Genomic DNA, 21,785 nt, shown 5'->3' with positions numbered 1-21,785 from the left:
TTTCAGGATAGACACATTTATCCAGTTGCTAGGAAAGCCAAATAATGAAAACAGAGCTGGGATTTAGCAAGTTCCACTGGGAATTACCTATGATAGAGGGCAGGGCTGCACTTCCTCAGAACATGCTCCTGCTGTAAAAATTCACAAACCTGGCATTCATACAGGCATCTGTCGCTTGCTCTAATGCCAGTTCATAGTATACATACAAACATCTGCTTCCGTGCACAAAGGGATACAGAGCGCTTGACAGGTCTGTGTTAGCAGGGTTCGCAATGCCAGTTCTTTATGCAAAAACCCTAATGCTTCCCGTCAAGCCATTAGAAGTGATACAATCAGCCCAGGCCCCATTAAGCCATCAGTGTCCACCTGTGATAAAGATGGCCATTTGTTTTCTTAAAGCCCACTTAATGTCTGCTTAACTCAATTTGTCAGGAAATGTAGAACAATTTCCTTACAGCCTGAAATTTGGTAGTGGTTCAAAGTCAAAAGGCCAGGTCTAGTCCTATTCAAATGATATAATAAACAGTCTTCAAATCGAAATCTCCCTTGAGGAGCTGATGTTTACTTTAAAAAAAATTATGTTAGCTGGAAAAGAATAACATTTGCATCCTTTATTGTGTTCTTTTTTTTCAATTTCTAAAGTCCTGGAATATGTCTACTAGTGAAAAGGGCCATTGCTTGATTATATGAGAAAATAACTTTATTCTCTTTTTAAATTCAGCCACAAATTGGTTTTAGAAAGAACAGAAGAGCCTTTGCAAAGCATCAGTTCCTTACTATAGCATTTGCTTTCGGCCTCTTTAAGGAATCCCATTGTAATATGCACAAATTTACTTTTTAGTCTAATTTAATTTAAAATGGTCTCCATATTACTTACATGTCTAGCCATTTGTTGGAGATTGATATTGCCTTTTTATATCCCTTAAAAGAGAAAACCAAATGATGGTTTTTGAAAATATTTTATTTTTAAAATGATATTAATCAATTTTGAAGTAATATCAATGGAGGCTGACTTTGCTCTCTTCCTAATAATTCATTTTGAATCACATGGCAAATTACATGTGCTTAAATAATAGCCTCCGGTCATCTGGAGGACCAAGGACCAAAAAGATTCAGAAGACATTTCTAAGATTAACCAACAGGGGGCTCTGTTAAATATTCCACATACAGTTGCTTCCTACCATTCCAAATTCATAGCCCATACAAATCAAACACCAATTTTGAATAAAAATTTAAACCAAAAAATTAAATTTTGTTTGTCCAACAACTTCTACATTCAAAATAGTTAATTTTTGGTTTCTTGTGTTTCTGCTTAATAGAACTGGGAGCTGACTCTTGATGTTAACTCTAAAGAATAATTTCTCAAGTCACTATGCATATAAGGTGAACTAAGAACTGAGTCAATTATCTGGATAATTTGATCAAGATATTAATTAGGCAACTAATATGTACATAAAAATGAGGCAAAAGTGAAGTTTAGGGATATAGATTATCTGGATACTACCTCATTTCTCAACTCTTCTTTATAAGTAGAGAAAGTGTTAACAAACATTGTTGCTAAAAGAGAAGAGAAATTGCTGTGACTTAAAGGGGTAGGTATGGGAATAAAATGCCTATTTCAATATAAGATGAATAGCAGCCTATTTTTTGACTTAGAAATATTATCATACAATCTCATCCATGAACTAATGTTGTGTTTATGGGTTTTATTCTCCACACTTCAGAAGTTCAGTTCAATAGGCAGTATAATCCCCTAAGGAAACATTTGATTGAGGAAGAATCAGAAATTAGAATATGGAACTAGAATATACTTATATACATGGCAATACACAATATTTAGTCTTTCTTCAGGTTGCAAGTATATATTCCTGGGACGCTTCACAATTTCTGTTTTTCCCCTGCCAGTACCCTATACCCACTATTTTCACTCAGGAGAAGAAAGTGTCAAACTCTGACTTTGCTTTCTTGATTATGGAATATATTCACTAAATAAAAGATTAACTGCAACAAAAATACTTAGAGGAAAGGTCAAGTATATTATTTTCCTAAAAAGGGTTTGATCTTTGAAAATAGTTTATTTTTCTGTGCATATTACAACCAATGGTTGCCATCTATGCCAAACATAAAGAATTATTTTTATTAGCAAGTTTACACATACTTATTACAGAAAATTTGGAAAATGCATTTAAAAATGGGGGGAAAGTGATCCATAATCCTATTATCTATATATATAAAAGGCTAATATGTAAAGTGTCCCCTCAGGAGTTCAACTGGGAGACCAGGAGTTCGATTGCTCACTATGATGAGTGCTGACCACCAGGAGTGGCGCGGAATGAAGGGAGGCCCCGGCTGGCAGCTGAAGGCCCCAATCAGCCCTGATCACCAGCCAGGCCTAGGGACCCTATCTGTGCATGAATTTCATGCACCAGGCCTCTAGTTAAAGATAACTTGTGATGGGTTGCCGAAACCGGTTTAGCTCAGTGGATAGAGCGTCGGCCTTCGGACTGAAAGGTCCCAGGTTCGATTCCGGTCAAGGGCATGTACCTGGGTTGCGGGCACATCCCCAATAGGAGATGTGCAGGAGGCAGCTGATCGATGTTTCTCTCTCATCGATGTTTCTGGCTCTCTATCTCTCTCCCTTCCTCTCTGTAAAAAATCAATAAAATATATTTAAAAAAAAAAAAAAAAAGATAACTTGTGATGGGTTAATATTTTGGTATATTTTCTAGTAGTAATTTTTTTTGAAATATATTTTATTCATTTTTTTATAGAGAGGAAGGGGGAAGGATAGAGAGTTAGAAACATCAATGAGAGAAACATCAATGAGAGTTAGAAACATCGATCAGCTGCCTCCTGCACACCCCCTACTGGGTATGTTCCTTCAACCAAGGTACATGCTCTTGACCATAATTGAACCTGGGACCCTTCAGTCCCCAGGCTGACGCTCTTTGAGCCAAACCAGTCAGGGTCTAGTAGTAATTTTAATTAACTTCTTAGCAAAGCTATTATTATATGGTACTTAAGCAATTGTATGAATTTACTTTAAATTGTCTGTTTTAACAGATTACAAAAATAATAAGTATTTATTAAAGCTAACTTGAACTGAAAAGTAAAGAGAAGAAAATGAAAATCACTCTGAATTTACCAGCATATATTTGGGAGAGTTTCATGTTCTTGTGCTACATTTTTCCTCTAGCCTACTTAATTTAAAAACTTATACAACATAGGAAATTTATATGTAATATTTATCATTGCTTTGTTTTTCAATCTTTATCACTTTAATTGCCCCCCAACTCAGTTTTTAAAATACAATTATTATAGAAATAAAGCATTTTTAGCAAAGATTCTTAGATATCAATGGGAGTAAATATTCTACTGATCTCAGAAGTTTTGAGTTTCAAGAGGGAAAGAGAACATATATTTAGTAACTCTCCAATGCAATGTTCCAATAATGGTGTTTGCTAGCAAATACCAGAACTGAATAGCACCAGTCATCATTTTACATGGTCATTATATGTTCCTAGAGCTTTCACCTGAATGGTGAAGAGTGGATTACAAGAAAATCATTTCCTGCTACTGAGAATGCAATGAAAGCCAGAGATAATCCAATGGGGCCTTCTGAGTTTGGGGTCCAAATAAGTAAAGAAGATACTTGGTTTTGTTTATAAGGTCTCTATTCTTGAGTTACAAATTTTGATTCATCATTTGATAGTCTTATATAAGCCTTCAAGTAAACTTTGCAAGAAAGCAGTGTTACTATGAATCTTTGAATAGATGAGAATATCTTTCTGTTAGCTTAACATGCAAAAGATCATTTAAGTATGCACACAGTTTGGGGGCCACAGTCCCCCCTCATAAACAGTAGATATTGCTTTGTTTTTACTTTAGAATGTAGTAAGATAAGTCTGAGGAAAGACTGGCTGTTTACTTATTTAGTTGTATTTTTGTTTGAATATTTGTAAGATAGTACTTAATTTTTTTATCATTCACAGTTTTGTCAGTACATATCAAAATAGTGCATTGACACCTGATGTTTTCTTGGAAACTAGTTATTATTTTTATTACTGAGATAGTTTTTTCACTCACAGAAGTTTCTTTAATTTCGTCCTTGGTTGTTACATTTTTCAAATGTTCTGGTTTCCTCAAGTATACGTATACTTGTAGATAATCCCTCAGTTCTTTGACTTCCAGCAGATCTCCTTCCTATCATTTGTTGTGTCCACATTCTAAGAAGATTCTCTAGTTTGTTATCCATATAACTGACCTAATTTTTTGCAGTGACAATTGGGCCTTTAATGCCAAATTTAATTTTTTTTTGCATTTTTAGTTTTCACACTGTCTTCCCTCACCATCTATCTCCCTATCATCTTCTCCTAGTATCTTTTCATCTTACCCTGTTCTCTCCTTGTGGCTTGCTAATCCTTTTCATTAAACTCCTTGATGTTTCCAATTCTATTGAAGATGCTAAAGTGTTTCCTAATTGCCTCATGGTCATTGTGAGATTCTGTACTTCTGAGCATTGTTCTCTTATTCAAAATGAGTTTTTTTCATAGGTCATGCATTGTTTAAAATTTTATGGTTACTCATCTCAAAAGATGGAAATTTATCTAGTATCTATGCATATTTCCTTTTGCCCTTTGCTTCCATTCTAGTCTAATTCTTGTTTGGAGCAATACCTAGATGATAAATTGATCAGCACAGCTCTTATATGAATTATTACCTAGCATATGTATTGTCTTGTGGCCTTCCTATCATCGAATCTTCTCCTGCCATATTCCTTAACTCACTGGTGCTCTAAAAAATGAAATACATAAAACATTAGAATTCCAAGAATGTATTCCTAATAGAATTTTGCTGGTCTCCACCCCTCCTGTGTTTTACATATGGAACTACAATTCCTGTGGTGATATGTGCCATTATCAGAGCATCCTTTCTGCTTTCCACTCCCAATCTCCTAGGCCATTTTATGGAAATTGTTATCTCTAAAGTATTGCAGGTAAAAGAGACGTCTTCATTTATAGTTTGAAGTGGGGACAACTGGTGAGAAAGAGAAGGAGGAAAGCATTCACCTAATCAACAGCGTTAGCTTGTAGGATAGTGCTGCCTAGTCTTTCAGGTTGGCATGGACCTTAAGTCTTTGGTTCTGAAATCTGGCAGCTGAAGAAAGATAAGGATAGTTCTATCTGCTTTCGGAAAGGCAGGTTGTCTGGTTCAGTAGTTCAAGAGCACAGCTGGTCCCACCACTGGCATTTTTCAATTAAGTTCACTCTGTTTTGAAGGAAATTACTCTTTTAACTTTTTGTCATCACATTGACTGCCAGCCCCTGTTTATTTTAAGAATTCTAGTCTATTTTCTTTGTCTTGGAGCATATTTATCTACAAGTTCCAAGAACTGGTTTAGGTGTTGCCAACCAGATGCTATTTTAAACCGAAAGTCAAGATTTGCATCACCTTTCTCTAGAGGGCATCACGTTGAAAGTGGGCATTCAAATTCTCCCTTGGAGTGTGACCTCTGCCTATGACTTCTTTACATTTGTGTCTTTATCTGGAAATGGTGACAGACCTGAGAAGAGGATATTTATTTTCAGTCCTGTTATTTGCAAGCCCTTTGAGCTTCTACAAAGATACTTAGAATCACAAAATGCAAATCAATCATGTGTCATAATGGTAGGTTTCAAAATATTTTTCCATTTGGGGGGTTTTATTCTTTCATTATCTAAACTACACCTTGGTTCTTTATAAAAAGAATTTTGTACTTTACACCATAGGAACAAAGTTTCTATTGGCTTGAATTGCTGGGAAGGAGGTGTGCGAATGGCCCCAAGTTATACATTTGCAGAGGAAATATCATCCAGATGCTCAAGTCAGCCTTTTCTTGGCAGACAACTGAGAACCATGCCGAAACTAGGCTTAAAATCTGTAACAAAAGAATTCCACAATCCCGTACCTTTGGAACGGACATTAATTAAAAGAAACAGCCCTTTCCCCCGTGATCAGAGTTTAACGACTATTAATCAGAGTTCACCACACAATTAACACTTTGAACTATGATTAGCAATTGGAAATCATAGCCAGACATGTTGAGGTTAGAATAGGGAATGGACATAGTCTGTTACCCAACTTGGTGTCCCTCATCTTTTTAAAAGAAGGGGAAAAATTAAGCACTCCAGTCCTAAGGAACTGGGCAGATTTTGTTTTCGGGGAGGTGTTTGCCATTACATATTGCACATAATGTATGGCACTGTTAGGAGGGAAAAATTGGAGTCGGAGTGGCTGGAAAGTTAGGTCTGCTCGGCAGCACGGTGAGATTGTTGACATCTGCCGAGGTTGGAGCGCTCAGTAAGCAGGAAATGGGGTGTCACTCTGAGTGGTAGTTTACCATTATCCTGGCATCCTAATGAAGTGTCTGCAGTGCACAGAGCTTCTGGATGGCATCTTAACGCACGGCTAAGCAAAAGCACTTCTCTCCCTGTCACTGTCATCCATCTGCCTGCACCCTACTGTAGCCAATGGGATGGAACCATGCTACAATGTGCTATAAGCCATTTAGAGTTGCACATTGCATAATCAGTCCCATCAAATATGTAAAAAATGGCTATTATTGGTTATTTTCCTCAAACTCTGGCACCTGGAGTTTGATACATTAAAGTTAAACTTTTCCAAGTGCTATTTATGCTATTAATTCCTCTTTTCACCCCACTATCTAAATGCATCCTCTATGTCTTAAGTCCTGTTAATGGATCAAAAGAGTTGTATGAATATTCATTTAAAAACTTCACTGTACATCACACTTGGTGAATTCATCAATTTACAATATAATGGAGTGATCGTTTTCTTTGAAATATTCATTTTTAAGAAAAGGACAAAGCATAAATCCATTCAAACCACAGATTGGTTGTTTTCATCTTAGAGCACATTATTTAGTTTGCAGTGATAGTTTGGGGTTTTTCAATAGATTTCTTTAAAGACACAGTGCATGTCACCAAATACATTTGCATTTTAAACTAGTATTGTCAATGCTGGGTGGTTACATTTGGTGCTTTAAGATGATCTACCATAAAATTAAAATGCATTATAGAGGAGGATATCTGTGATTAGGTGGAATAAGTAGAGCAAGATGTGTGTGCAATCCTCCTGAAACTTTTAGATAGACCATGTATAACCCTCTAAACATAGCTGCAAAGCAGCTGGGCTCTCACGGCACAAATTGAGTGATAAGATGGCCACTAAGTTGAGAAGGCGTTTTCTGTAATAGGGGCAACAGGAATCTGCTAAAATGGGGGTGGGGTTAGATAAACAAGAGGGCATAACATAATTTGGTTGCATGAAGAATTTTTTCACAGACATTAAAACTATAGTAAACATGACAGCAGGGAGGCGTGCACTGCAGCACAGTGGGGAGCTCCGAGCGTCTGCCTGCCTGTGCCTGGCTCCAGCCACCGCTAGAAGTCTCTGACTTTCATTAGCACTCAGCGATTCACCCAGGTCCCCCAGCAAAGGACGAAAATCGAAGCAGCAAAGCCCCATACTCATTATTGTAAATACTCCCAGGTTACAGGATTTGGGGGGAAATAATAGCAGGATGATGTTAAACTAGAACAAAAGAGTCATTCTGAATTTTAAAAAATAATAATAAAAGGGTTTGTTCGTTGTTTGTTTTAAATCAGTGTAGCCTTTCATTCTATTGGTAACGCAGTGTGTTGGAATATTAGACAACCTCTTTACAATAACATTTTAGGTGACCCGGCTAAAAAGTGTGTACAACTCCTTCTGTGCAGTAAAAGTACAAGTTAATTACACAAATGACTCCTCCACCTCCACTCCTTCCCACTGAATTTGTGCAAGCATGTCTCACACGTCTCTGAAACAGAAACTATTTCCTTTGAAAGGAATTTGTAAGAATCCAACAATTAGTGTGCTACCAAATGTAACAAGGTAAGCAAACTAACGCACATCACTGCAAAATAATGCAAGTCAAGTTAAAGTATTTACTCACCTCCCCCCAAATAATGGAGTTATTTGAGAAAAATGTTGGCTTCTTCAAGGGTTCAAAGGGAGAGTGGTTTGCTATTGATGCCCAGAAACATTAAAAATGGTAAAGTTTGTTTTCTTCTTTATTGTTGAAAATATTACATATGTCCCCTTTTTCCCCATTGACCTCTCTCAGCCCGCCTCCAACCCCCACCCCAGGCCTCCACTACCCTATAAAATGGTAAAGTTTTTGTTTTTTTTTTAATGGAATGGTAAGTGTTTATTTTTGCTAAATCCAGGCTTGGGGAATCTATCTGGCTTCTCCATTCATACCCCCCCACCCTCCCAGCTGCCCTCAGCATTATAGCACATAAGCTTTTCTTCATGTTCGAATATTTCTCCAGAACTCATTTGCAAAAGAGTCGAAGCAATATTAAACACTACATCCAAACCTCTTTTAAACACACAAAGAAATAGGGAAACATATCGGAACTAGACCATTGAGAAAATCCTCCTTTCAAATTTACTGTCTGCTTCACATGCTAGTATAAAACAGCCCACGAAGTCCCGTTTGTGATCCATTTGAAACCATCTTGATTTGCTTAAATTGTCACATTCTTCTTGCACATTTCTTCTAAATGCAAAGATGGCAAAGAATTCTCCTCCCTCTTCATTATAAAAGTGCAGAATTTCTGGCTTGTTTATTCCTAATGGAACACTTGAGAAAGAAGAAAATATATAAATATATCTTTCAGAAGATTAGTTGTCTCAATCTTTTTAAAAGAGAGTATCTCTTCATTTCTTCCCCATGGTAAACAATGTGGGCTTTTCGTTGTAATTTTCCATTGTCAAATTAATGAGTTTCACTTTACTGATTTGGTCCCATGCTTCGAGAACATCATACCTTTTAATATCCTTATTTCTTCCATACTATATGTTAATGTAGGTCATTAGGACATAGATAGGAATAGAACCTAAGCAATTTTTAAACAAATTTGTTGAAGGAATCTTCTACTTTCATTGTAACTCGTGAAAACAAAATCTGAAAAAAACTCGCAGTCTAACAAAATAAAACTATAGTTTACTTCTCATGAGAACCTTTTCCCAAGCGAAGGATTTCAGGCAAGAAATGGCATAAGTGTTTTGAGTAGTTCAAATCAAACATCAGAATTTTTTTCTGATGTACTGGTAAATATTCTATTGACAAGGTCAAAAACAGAGAAAATTCTGGCCACCAAGACAGAAGGGAGCATTAAGCATTAAAAAAAAAAAAAGTGGGTTTATCAACTGCAATTTCTAAAGTTCTATGTGATCCCTTCTACAGAATGTGGAGAAAGCCCTTTATAATTGAAGTGCATCCGTATATTCACTTACCATATATGTGGTTCTTCAAAAATTATATTAAGGATGTTAATGAAAAAAATGGCTAATATTTTCAAGAAACTATAAAGAAAAAGAGAGAGAGGGAGAGGAAAGCAAGCTGTGGCAAAAAAACCTGGGCTCAGCAGCTTTCTGGGGGAAATGGTGAAATGTGACCGTGTGATTTATAATGAGAAAAGGTATCTACAACATACAATTTTCTACCTAGCTGCAAATAATAATTCATAGTGATGTCCCTTCCAGATAAAAGACCTTTGCTATGTAGGACCCATGTGGTAAAATGATCATGATAAATGTCAGACCAGTGCAGGTAACGGCTTTACAAACCATTAAGATTAGCTGGCTCTTTTTCCCGATGATAACAGTAACCATGCTGTGACTCTATGTGGTAATAATATCTCAGTCCTGATAAATGCCAGAGCCAGGCAGAGGTGTTTATCATTCCCAGCTCAGAAATGCTGACTAAAGTTGCCACATGTTGCCTGTTTTTCTTCTTTTACAATAGTCTCACAATTAAAAAAAAAAAAAGGCTGAATCATAAAATTATTTTATTCCCCATTTCTTAAAGGATTTTGATGTTTGTGCTGCTAACTTTGCCTTCTCTCAATGTCACTGTGTGGCCTTGTCAAGTGAACCGGCCAGGAAAACAGTTCACATACGAACCATTATCTCTTCTCCAGAGGGTTTTTGTTCAAAAGAAATAGTTATGGGTAAAGTTTAATGTGCTTCCTTTAAAAAAGGTTTCTTAGTTAGCATTTGTCTTAATTTCATGACAAATCCTACTTGTTTGCAAGTGAGATTTTTTAAAAATTCCCTATAAATTTAATTTATCTACCAATAGAAAGAGATAGACACTTACATTAAAGACTTCCTATCTAGAAAAGTATTTGTAGGGTTTCTACCCTTATGAAAATGTACAAAGATAATGCTTAATATAAAGAGCTACTAGAGTATTTAAAGAGAATTACTGGTTTATAATTAGAAAGATGTCAAGTGACTCAAAATGGTAATCCTTGTTTTTTTTAAAGCCTGTAAAACTAGATATATATGAATAAATATAGTTTAATGAAAATTTTCGTACGAGGACTGGATTTCAAAGAAACAAACTAGTAAGCTTTATTTTCTCAGCCCAGATTATGGCCTAAAGGTGAATTAGTAGGATCTGTAAGTTACAGATATGGACTTGGCCACCATGACACCTCCACGATTACTTTGAAAACAAGAGTTCTATGGAGGACAAGACCATGCTTTTCCATGCAGATTGCTGCTGGGGTGTCAGCTGCTGCCTTACTCATCAATTCAAAGAGGGGAGTTGCTGCAGCGTTAAGGAAGTTGGGTCTCAGAGAGTTTTAGTTTGGTGAATTTTAGGTAATGTTATCATCCTAAAATTGATTGCACCAAAGCAATACCACTTATGAAAAGTTATTGAGAACCTAAAATTTGAATTCTTGCCCTTGATGTGAGTGAGGTTGGCGCACTGGAAGTTCTAGAATAACATAGATGAAAAAGAAATGGTGATTGTTATTACTCTTCTCCTCTGGATTACAAAATGAGCAACTTTGCTTGTATCTGCCACAGATAGCACGTGGGCCTTAATGGATTTGTTTTCTTCGACCACATATACATACACATGTTTAATACTTTAAAAATGATTGAAGAAATAGATAAAACTATTTTCCTTTTAATAATTTTGAATTGCTTATTGCCAGGGAGTAGGAGTAAAGACAGCAAGAAATAAAGTTCCCACTGAAGATTAGGTGGGCTCCTCACAGCGTGCTGGGGGCGGGCGGGCTCCTCCAGGATCGGCAGAAGCACCCCTGGACACCAAAGCTCCCCTCACCGGCAGGATCCATGGGCTACGGCACTCAGTTGGCCAGTGTTCTTGTTATGGCCATTTATTAGCTAGAGAGGGCTATTTCCATTTTTAAAATTTTCCCTAAAAGGGCTTCTTTATTCAAAAATCAGACAAGATATTAACATCTCCTGAAAGGACAAGCTCTGATACAAGAGAAGCCTGTTTCCCAGCGAGGTGATTAGCTCTAATTCCCAGGTAATCCCCACCAGATAAAGGAAACGGTCTCACCTGAGTCTAATAATTAGAGTCCGTTCCTGCGGCATCTCTCCTGCGCTGCAAGTCACATACCACTGTTCTCCAGTTGAACTGTTTTGACGTGGATTCTCTACACTTAAAGTCAAATGTACCAGGGAGCTCAGGCATTGCTTCCTTTTAATTAGATGCAAAGGATGGCTTTTCTGGTTTGGAGATGGGTGAGGAGTACGGAATCTTGGAGGAAAAGTGCAAATTGCCAACACCAGGTTAGCCTGGAGACCACTGTTTAGGATACAATGATGAGCCTATTTATGATATACTCTATCTACTGAGGAATTATAACGAAGCACTCTTTGATAATGGAAAGCACTCTGTGTGCTTACAAAAATATCACACAGTTTGGGCTGTTTCTGTTTTTTGGAAAGAGTACTAAAGAGTAAAATTTATGGCTTCATATGATTTTGGAAACAGCCTTGGACTATGAGCAATCATATGTCAGCGCTGATACAGAGGATAATTCAAAAGAAAGATTTTGATTTAAGGTGACTTACACTTAATGACCATTTACTATATGTGCACATGTATGCATTGAAACATTTACTACTACTAACAATTTTATGAAATAAGTATATGGTGGTGGTTGTTTTTTGGTATTTTTAAATAAGAAACTGAAAACATCAGGTTTTTCAGTTCTACCTAATTTTTAGATACCTCTGAAATGTACTGCTTCTCTTATTTACAACATGAGTTTGAAGTATGTGTCTATTTGTACCCATGCATGAGTCTTGAATTCACCCTGGGAGTGGCTCTTCCTAAAGTAAATGTAACTTATTTAAAGGAATTTATCAAGCAAGTGGCAACATGCCTTGAATGACTCCTTAACATCCAACTCAAGTTTTATAAATTACAAGGAATATCCTCAAAGATTTGTAACCGGTTGCTAAGTACACTTAAAATATTCTGTGAAGACACTCAGTCCTCCTATAAGCCAGGACAGTCTCTAACTAAATTCTGAAGTGGTCATGATGCATAAAGTACAAACTGGATAGAAATTAGACTGCTTTCTTCCCAATACATCCCTGACATATAAGGGACTACCATTTTTCATGCTGGATGCATTATACATTCCAGAATAGCTTTCAGAAGCAGAACAGCTGTGTTACTGCTGACCTCCTTCAGACAAAGGGGTACAGTTGTCCTCTAAGAATTACAGATAAATGGACTGAAGAGTGCCCCTGATGCATTGGTGACCGGGAGAATTCAGTCTTTTCTTCCCCTGAGTGGACCTCTATAACAAAGCACAATTTATTTTGAAATATGATTCAACATGTGTCCATATATAAGTTAAGAATAGTAAATGGATGAATGATAAGGCCAGAAAAGCGTTCCAGGGTCCGGAGGTCCAGGGTCCTGGACTGTGTAGAACTCTCTCCATCATTGTATGACTTTATCTTATCTCGCTGCAAAAACGCATTCAGTTGTAAATATCCTTGTTTTAGTAGCAACATTTCATGCAGATAAATGCAAATGTAACCATTGTAAAGCATATTTTTTAAATGTGTCCTCAAATTCATGAACCAGGGGGAAACTATAAAGCCACATCCTTATCATAATGTTAAAGCTATTTCACATCATGTAGAAGATGTTACTTCTTTAAGTATCTGGGAGTTGTTTTTGAAGAAGCTCATTTACAACAGAATTTGGGGTAGTTTGAGAAGAATGGGGCCAGGTGAGTGAGAAGTGGCCATCAATAAGAAATGGTTTCCTATTTTAATGTCTACATGTGCATTATGTATATTTTTACATAAACATTTTTTTTCCACTAGTGGGTAACAAAAATGAAGCCCTACCGAAAGAGTTTGTATGCAGTTGTGGGTTCACAGCTTAGAGATTGGAGAGGTTGTTGGGATAAGGGTGGGGAGCTAAAAAGGAGGTGTTAAAGAGTATGGAGCATAAAAATCAGTCATTAAGAAATAAAGATAGGAGCAAATGTGAGTGAAGGGGCAAAGAATTATAGAGTTTATTATTACTAAAAAGACTTTTATATAAGCCTTTTTGTATACAACTTAACTCTATTTCGCCATGTAGAAAAAAAGTTCCTTGTTTCCCACTTCCATAAGAGATATCTCAGTCTTCTCAAAACTCTCAGTACTTCACAATAATGAGAAACCATATGCTGAAGGAGAAATATTAATAGAAAGTGCTGTCTTTCACATGCTCACTGAATCAATTGAAGACAGTTGACACATCTTTAGTAAGCTGTGTATGAATCTTAGCTCATTAACTACTCCTGTATTATGTATGCAATTCCAATTCCTAATATGACACGTCAATAAACTAGATCTGAAAAGGTGTCATTTCGGTTTCAACGTTTCCAATTGTATTTTTAGATGTTCTTCCACTTAGAAGTGTTTGCGTTATTTCTTGATTTTACAAGCTATGGACAAGTGGGTGTGGTACTGATTTGAATGGGAAACCACTGCTTTCCTATAACCTTTTCAAAGATTCTATTCTAAGAAAATAAATTGCTCCTCCTTGATAATATTTCAGCCCTCTCTAAGCCATCATCCAATTCCCCCTCCATGTATGAACAACTTAGCCACACAATGTGTACAGCACAATTCAATTGTCCAATTCTTCAAGTGTGGGTGAAAGTTGAGAAAGAGAAAAAAATTCTATAAAATACACTTCATGTAGAATGTTTCTTATAAGCAGATATGGGAACCACCGTAGACTTTTACAAGGATTCTTCTATGTAACTGAACTACTCACCAGTCAGATCGTCAGTCTCTCAGCCTTTCACAGAGTAGTCAGTGTTGTGAAATGTCAGGCTACCACAGCAAGAGCATTGCCACCACTGGCACCATCTCAGTTCAACTACATTTGAATGCTCACTGCAACCAGATGGTGTGATTAATGCTGGAAATGAAAAGTAAACCCGACCAGCATGGCTCTCAAAGAAGGTGAAGAGGGGAAAAGGGAAACACTTATGAAATACTTACTTTTTACTAGTCATTGTTCTAGGTGCATTATATACTATCTTGTTCAATCTATAAAACTGGCTTTTTAAGTATTATTCAGAGAAAATAAGAAATTTGTCCAAGACCAGCTAATAAAAAGCTGTTACAAAATTCAAAGCAAGGTCTGTCTATTCCAACCCATGTTCTTGTCTTTCATTGGTTCACTTATTCTTTATTTAAGCCACTATATGCCAGTGCAAGTGCTTCCTAGCTTTATAGGAGAATTCCCGGTTGAATGGGAGAAATCAATAGGCATTCAAACCATGGCAATATTTTTTTTAATTTTTAAAATTATTTTCAATTATAGTTTACATTTAATATTATTTTGTATTAGTTTCAGGTGTATAGCACAGTGGTTAGACAATCATGTCCTTTACAAAGTGGTCCACCTGATATTTCCAGTACTCAGCTGGCACCATACATAGGTATTATAATACTAGAGGCCCGGTGCACAAAAATTTGTGCACTGGGGGGGGGGGGGGTCCCTCAGCCAGGCCTGTGCCCTCTCGCAGTCTGGGACCCCTCGGGAGATAACGACCTGCTGGCTTAGGCCTGCTCCCAGGTGGCAGAGGGCAGGCCCAATCCCTAGGTGCAGCCCCTGGTCAGGCTCAGAGCAGGGCCAATTGGGGAGTTGGGGCGCCGCCCCCTGTCATGCACAGAGCAGGGCGGATCAGGAGGTTGCGATGCCATCCTCAGTCACGCTCAGGGTAGGGCTGATTGGGGGGTTGGGGCACCGCCCCCTATCACACTCAAGGCAGGGTCAATGGGGAGGTTGCGGTGCCACCCCCTGTGATGCACAGAGCAGGGCCAATCAGGGGGTTGGGGCACTGCCCCTGTCACTCACAGAGCAGGGCCAATCCGGGGATTGGGGCGCTGCCCCCTGTCACTCACAGAGCAGGGCCCATCAGGGGGGTTGGGGCTCTGTACCCTGTCACACACAGAGCAGGGCCCATCACGGGGTTGGGGAGCTCCTCCCTGTCACACACAGAGCAGGGCAGATCAGGGGGTTGGGGCGCTGCACCCTGTCACACTCAGGGCAGGGACAATGGGGAAGTTATGGCTCTACCCTGTCAAAAACAGAGCAAGGCCCATGTAGGGGGCTTGGGGCGCCACCCTCTATCACCCACAGAACAGGGCCGATCAGGGGGATGGGGAGCCACCACTGTCACACTCGGGGCAGGGCCAATGGAGAGGTTATGGCTCTACCCTGTCACACACAGAGCAGGGCCCATGGGGGCGGAGGAGGGGGGTTGGGGCGCCGCACCCTGTCACACACAGAGCAGGGCCGATCAGTTGGTTGGGGAGCTCCCCCCTATCAGGCACAGAGCAGGGCCCGTGGGGGGTGTGGGTTGGGGTGCCTCACCCTGTCAAGCACAGAGCCCCAGGGCAATCAGGGGATTGGGGAGCTCCCCCCTATCAGGCACAGAGCAGGGCTGATCAGGGGGTTGGGGCACCTTCCCCTGTCACCAACAGAGCAGGGAGGATAGGGAGGTTGTGGCCCCGCCCCCTGTCACACACAGAGCCGCAGGGCGATCAGGGGTTTTGGGCGCTGCCCCCTGTCACGCTGATTCCGGTGCCGGGAGCCTCGCTGCTCCACTGATCCTGGTGCTGGGAGGCATATTACCCTTTCACTATATAGGATAGCAGCCTGGTGCATGGGTGGGGGCCGGCTGTTTTGCCCTGAAGGGTGTCCTGGATCAGGGTGGGGGTCCCCACTGGGGTGCCTGGCCAGTCTGGGCAGGGACAATGAGGGGATGAGGGCTGTTTTCCGGGTGGCAAGTGACTAAAGCTCCCAACTGCTCCTTGTTTTCTTCTTTTTTTTTTTTTTATTCTGGGCCAGCTTTAGCTCTGAGGCCTCCCTGCTGAAAACATGGATACAATGTTTCGATCCGGCTGGGTTTCAGTCCACTGGTTTCTGGTGTTTTGTTTATCTTCTTATTTGCAACATAGTACATAGTTGCTTAGAGTTGTAGCTCAGAGGCCGGCAAGTCAGGCGGGGAACATTGGAGTCCTCCTTCACTGCAGCAAGCAAGCCTCATGTTCGCTTCCAGCTGCCTGGCTGCCGGCCGCCATCTTGCCTGACAGTTAATTTGCATATACTCACTGATTAGCCAATGAAAAGGGTAGCGGTCATACGCCAATTACCCTGTTTCTCTTTTATTAGTGTAGATTACTAGCATTGACTATATTCCCTAGGCTGTACTTTACATCCCTGTGACTGTTTTATAACTACCAATCTGTACTTGTCATTCCCTTTAGCTCTTTTATCCTGTCCCCCAACTCCTCACCACTCTGGCAGTCATCAATCTCTTCTCTGTACCTATGAGTCTGTTTGATTATATTGCTCTTTAGATTCCACATATAAGTGAAATCATATGGCATTTGTCTCTCTCTGGCTGACTTATTTCACTTAGCATAATACCCTCTAGGTCCATCCATGCTGTCACAAATGGTAAGATTTCACTCTTTTTTATGGCCAAATAATATTTCATTGTATATATGTACCACAGCTTTTTTATCCACTCCTCTAGTGATGGGCACTGGGATTGCTTCAAACCATGGCAGTGTTACTAGTATGTGGAATAGAATGTGCTAGAGTAACAGAGCACAGAAGAACTGACTCTGTCTAGGGAAATTCATGAGTATTTTACCTGGTGGTTAAACAGACTTGCTGAAGTTTTAATTGCTGCCCGAGCACCATGGCAGTGATCTTGCAAATTCATTTATTTCCAATTATGCAACTCCACACCCAGCCTTTCTGCAACCACTCTTGACTAGATCATATGTTCCCTAAAACAGATGTTTGCTGGGTATACTCATGTGGGCCACTCTCTACTTATCATTTGCCCAGCTTGATTCATGGCTGCTGCTTCTGTAGTCCTCAATGTCAATTGATTGCTTTTTTGGAGATTCTGACATTGACTTGATCATCACTATGGCCAGAGATTTTCATGAAATTAGAAAGGTTTCCTCTCCTCCCCTCCCTTCCCTTCTTCTCTCCTCTACCACCTTTTAATAGTAAGACATCCTTATTTAGGACTGTCACAATAGATATCGGGACTACTGCTACCACCTCTTCTGTTATCACCTTTACTGCCTGAACCAAGTGGTTCAACAGATCCTCAGGTAAATTCTGTTACCGGCATGGGCTATATATCTTTGCATATACTCATTGGTGTGTAGCGTTAGCTACAGATGGCCAGATACAGGGTACCCAAGTGTCCCAAGAGCTCTGTCCTGGGCATACTGTATCAATTTCACTCTCATCATTGACTTGTTTTCTTTCTTTTCCTGAGTTTCTGGTGTCTGATAAGTTCCAACTGGTCTCATGAAGCATCACAATATCTTAGAATCACTAAACTACAAGGAGTCTTTCTAACCTTTGGGTAGAAAGATTAGATTTGCTGTATTCTATGATGTTGCAATTGGTCTCTCTTTCTCTCTCTCTCTCTCTCTCTCTCTCTCTCTCTCATTGACAGTTGTCCAATCCATATTATGTTGGAACTCACCTAAGAATAACTGCAACTTTGAAAGCTGTGACTGTGGGGGTATTATTTATAGGCCTTTGTGGTTTCAGGAGCAAGGAGAAAAGCTTCCAAGCACAGTTATACTAGGAAGACTACCCCAGCCCACTTTTGCCAAATACCATCTTCTGCAGGATATTTTTCCCATAATTTCTTATTAAAAGTGGTTTGTTTGTTTGTTTGCAGCAGTGTATTTGAAATACCCTGCCTGTTTCTCTTTCTCACTCCACTTTATTAAGTTCATCTACTGCTGGGGTCCAATCCCAGCGGGTCCAGGGGTCCCCAAAGGTGTGGACGGAGTCGGCGAAGAAGGAATGACACGAAGACAGCCTTCAGTTGATCAGCAGCCTAGTCAGGACCTATAGCCAGGATTTCCAGCCAAAGTTCTGGTCGGAGCTCTGGTTAGGAACTGATGAGGTTCTGATGTTTATTGTCTTGTTACATCCATATTTATACCAGCCGATTTTAATCCTGTCAATTTCTATTACAAAGGTTAGGGCGTTTCTTATCTCCATTCCAGGGAGTAAAGATTATGTAGCTTAACTACCCGCCTGGCACTTAATTAAGGGGTTGTATCCCCTCCCTAACCTCAGGGAAAGATCCCCACCTGGGGAAACAACCTTTCTCGGAGAGGTGACCTTGGTTAAAACACATGGCGCTAAAGAGAGCAAACATATTAAGAATAGTATGCTATATATGCCAGGTCCCTTGAAACATATGCTGTGCAGATGTTTCTTTCCTGCAGCGACTGTGTCAAGCAGCAAGGATGGACCGGCTCCCGGCAATCTACCTAATAACAGGTGATTACAAATTGGGCTTCAGGAGGCACATCATATTAGGAGCTGTGTTTGGCTTTAGTATCAGAGAACCATTCATAAAGGTTCCAGTACACAGAGGCTTATTTTCTATGTCAAAGAAACTCAGCGACAGGCAGGTAGGACCAGTGACTGCTCCACAGATTCAGGGAAGTGCCTCCCAGCCATGTGTTCCACTCTGCTGGGCCTCCGTTCTCAGTGTCATCTCATGCTATAACCATTCTATCTTCATTGTGAAGAGCAGAGGTGAAAAGGCTAAAAAGCTAAACCAGCACCCTCTCCATGGTCTCCCCAGAAGTCCCACATTGCACTTTGACTTAAGTTTCATTGGCCAATCTTAGTCACATGGCCACTCTAGCTGCCAAGGAAGCTAGGAAATGAGCTCTTTTAAGTGGGTATATTGGCATTCCCACAACAATGGATTGCCTTGCTAAGGAAGAAGAGAATGGATATTGGGTGAGTGTTGCCTTACATATTATTCTCTTCTACATTATCTTTTGCAGTAGTAGCCTCTTTAGGGTCACCTGGAGCTCTGTGCTAGTAGTTAGAGATTGAAGTATAGAAAATGTTTGAGTTCAATAAATAATTATAATTCTCCTCCCTGGTTAAAACTATGGCAAGATGAATTCTCTGGTGTACTAAGTAACTTAGTTTTTATTATGCCATCCATGCCCATAAAAGTAAAAAATAAACAAAATGAAGGAAAGAAATTCATGTGGCATGCATTTTTGAAGAACTTCTTATTTTTTTAAATGTATATGACTATGTTTTATACTTTCAATTTTTGTTTTTGCACTTTCCTAATTCATAGCAAAAACCAAAATGTATTACAGAAACAGGATAGCATAGAAGTAATAAAAAATTATTTACTCTTCCACAAAATCAAGCAAACAAAGAATATTGGTAATTAAATCACACTGTGTCCTTGTGTGTTTGTTTCCTGTTGCTGCTGTAACAAACTGCCACAAGCTCATACAACACAAATTTATTACCTTACATTCCTGGAGGTCAGAAAATGGAAATCAGTTCACTGACTTCCTTCTGGAGGTCTATTTCTTTTCTTTTTCTAGGTTTTAGAGGCTGTTTTGTTCCTTGGCCCATGGCCCTTTATCACACAGCCCTTTCTTTTCCTGCTTCCTCTGTCACATGACTTCTGTCTCTGACACTGATCCTCTTGGTTCCTTCTTAACCACCTTCATGATTACACTGGGCCCACCCTTATAATCCAGCAAAATCTCCCCATCTCATAACCCCTAATTTAATCACATGACACATCCCTTTTGCTATTGAGGGTAAAATACTTGCAGCAGTGGTTCTCAACCTTCTTAAAGCCGTGATCCTTTAATACAGTTCCCCATGTTGTAGTGACCTCCAATTTCATTGTTACAAATTGAACATAATTAAAGCATAGTGATTCATCACAAAAACAATACGTAATTATATATGTGTTTTCCAGTGGTCTTAGGCAACCCCTGTGAAAGGGTCGTTCGATCCCCAACGGGGTCGCGACCCACAGGTTGAGAACCGCTAACTTATAGGTTCCAGAAATCAGGACATGGGCATCTTTTGGAAGTTCATTATTCATCCTACCACACCTTGTATAATAGTAAAAACACTTGTGATATTTGATTCAATAGCTAAATGAGCACCTTATGCATGTCCTTCCCAGGAGTCCCACATAATACTTTGACTTATGTCTCTATGGCCAATCTCCGTCACACAGCCATGATCTAATTCAGAATCAAAATGAAGAAACTCCATGGTAATGTTGAGCATACCTATAACCTTTGGCTGCTGAGTAGGACTTTATGCTGCTAATTCTTAGTCCAAAATTCTCCTTAAAAAATTCCCTCATGTATCTATGAAATCTTATTTTTTTCTAAACTTTGTTTTTATTTTATTTTTCAGAAAAGCAAGATAACAACACAAGAATTGAAACTATGAAGTCCCTTGTACAAAAACTCCCTCCATCAAATCGTGACACCATGAAAGTCCTCTTTGGACATCTGACTAAGTAAGTTGTAAAGGTTTCTGGTTGTGTCATATACTCCTTTCTTAAATGAACAATATTTAATTTCAGATCTGTAAGATAAGAGTTTCTCAATATATCTAATATTTTCCCCTCTCAATCATCTAAGTCTTCCTGCAGAAGTTGGGGAATGTACTAATGGTAGGAAGGAGAAGCTACAAAAAGAACTTCTGACTGAATTGATTTTATCCTGGCCTTTTCAGTGAACAGATACTTGTTGATTAGTCAGAACTATACTCAGAGCCGTGAGATGGGTCATCTTTACTTTGTTGTATAGTACAATGGGAAAGGTATGAGATGTTTCAGACATGAGTTCAAAACCTAACCCTGCCTTGTACCAAGTGCTAGGACCATAAATGAGGTACTTAAATTCTCTGAAATTTTATTTCCTCATCGGTAAAATGTTGATGCAAATTATCAAGGTGCCGTCCTGTAAGAGAAAAGTATTCCAAGCAGGGGGAAAAAAAAAAAAAAAAAACAAGTGTAAAAACCCAGAGAACCCAAAGAGCTTATTGTATTTGAAAAGCCAGGATGGCTAGAGCCTATTGAATGAGGGGGGTGGTGGTGGGAGTTGGGGTCACAAATGTTAAATGGGTGTCAGGTCACAGTAAGACATTTGTAATCCATTGTAAATACAATGAAGAACCGCAACTGGGGGGAATATAAAAGGTCACACTGGCCATGTGGAGAATGGATTGTAAAAGAGAAAGCAGGGGCACCTATTAGGAGGCAACCCTAGTAGTCCAGGCAACAGATAGTGGTGGCTTGAGTGGAGCCCTTGGAGAGATATTCTAGAGTTGGGTCAGGTTGGATTTGCCTGGTTGGGATGCAGTGAGTAAGGGCAAGGAGAAATCAAGTGTGTCTCTTAGGGCTTGGGCTTGAGCGAATGGAAAAATGGTAGTGCTACACAGATGGGTAAGTAGAGGGCCCTTTGGACATGTTAAATTTGAAATGACTGTTACTCATTTGTCCTCTGTTAACGCCTTCCTCAGATAA

At 39.4% G+C, this 21,785-nt stretch overlaps 1 protein-coding gene across 2 annotated transcripts in view; it reads left to right on the top strand.

Annotated features, from left to right (window-relative positions):
- Positions 1–21,785, top strand: part of ARHGAP15 (Rho GTPase activating protein 15) — a 662,894-nt gene that overhangs the window by 577,829 nt on the left and 63,280 nt on the right. For both annotated transcript variants that reach the window (XM_070423457.1, XM_070423458.1), the window contains exon 13: positions 20,669–20,774. In XM_070423457.1, coding sequence (XP_070279558.1) covers positions 20,669–20,774 — 106 coding nt within the window. The remainder of the gene's footprint in view (positions 1–20,668; positions 20,775–21,785) is intronic.

This window comes from Myotis yumanensis, unplaced genomic scaffold, assembly GCF_028538775.1.
Source record: "Myotis yumanensis isolate MYYU_CA2020_CCGP unplaced genomic scaffold, mMyoYum1.0.hap1 SCAF_8, whole genome shotgun sequence".
NCBI lineage: Eukaryota > Metazoa > Chordata > Mammalia > Chiroptera > Vespertilionidae > Myotis > Myotis yumanensis.
This window is presented reverse-complemented; position numbering and strand designations above follow the sequence as displayed.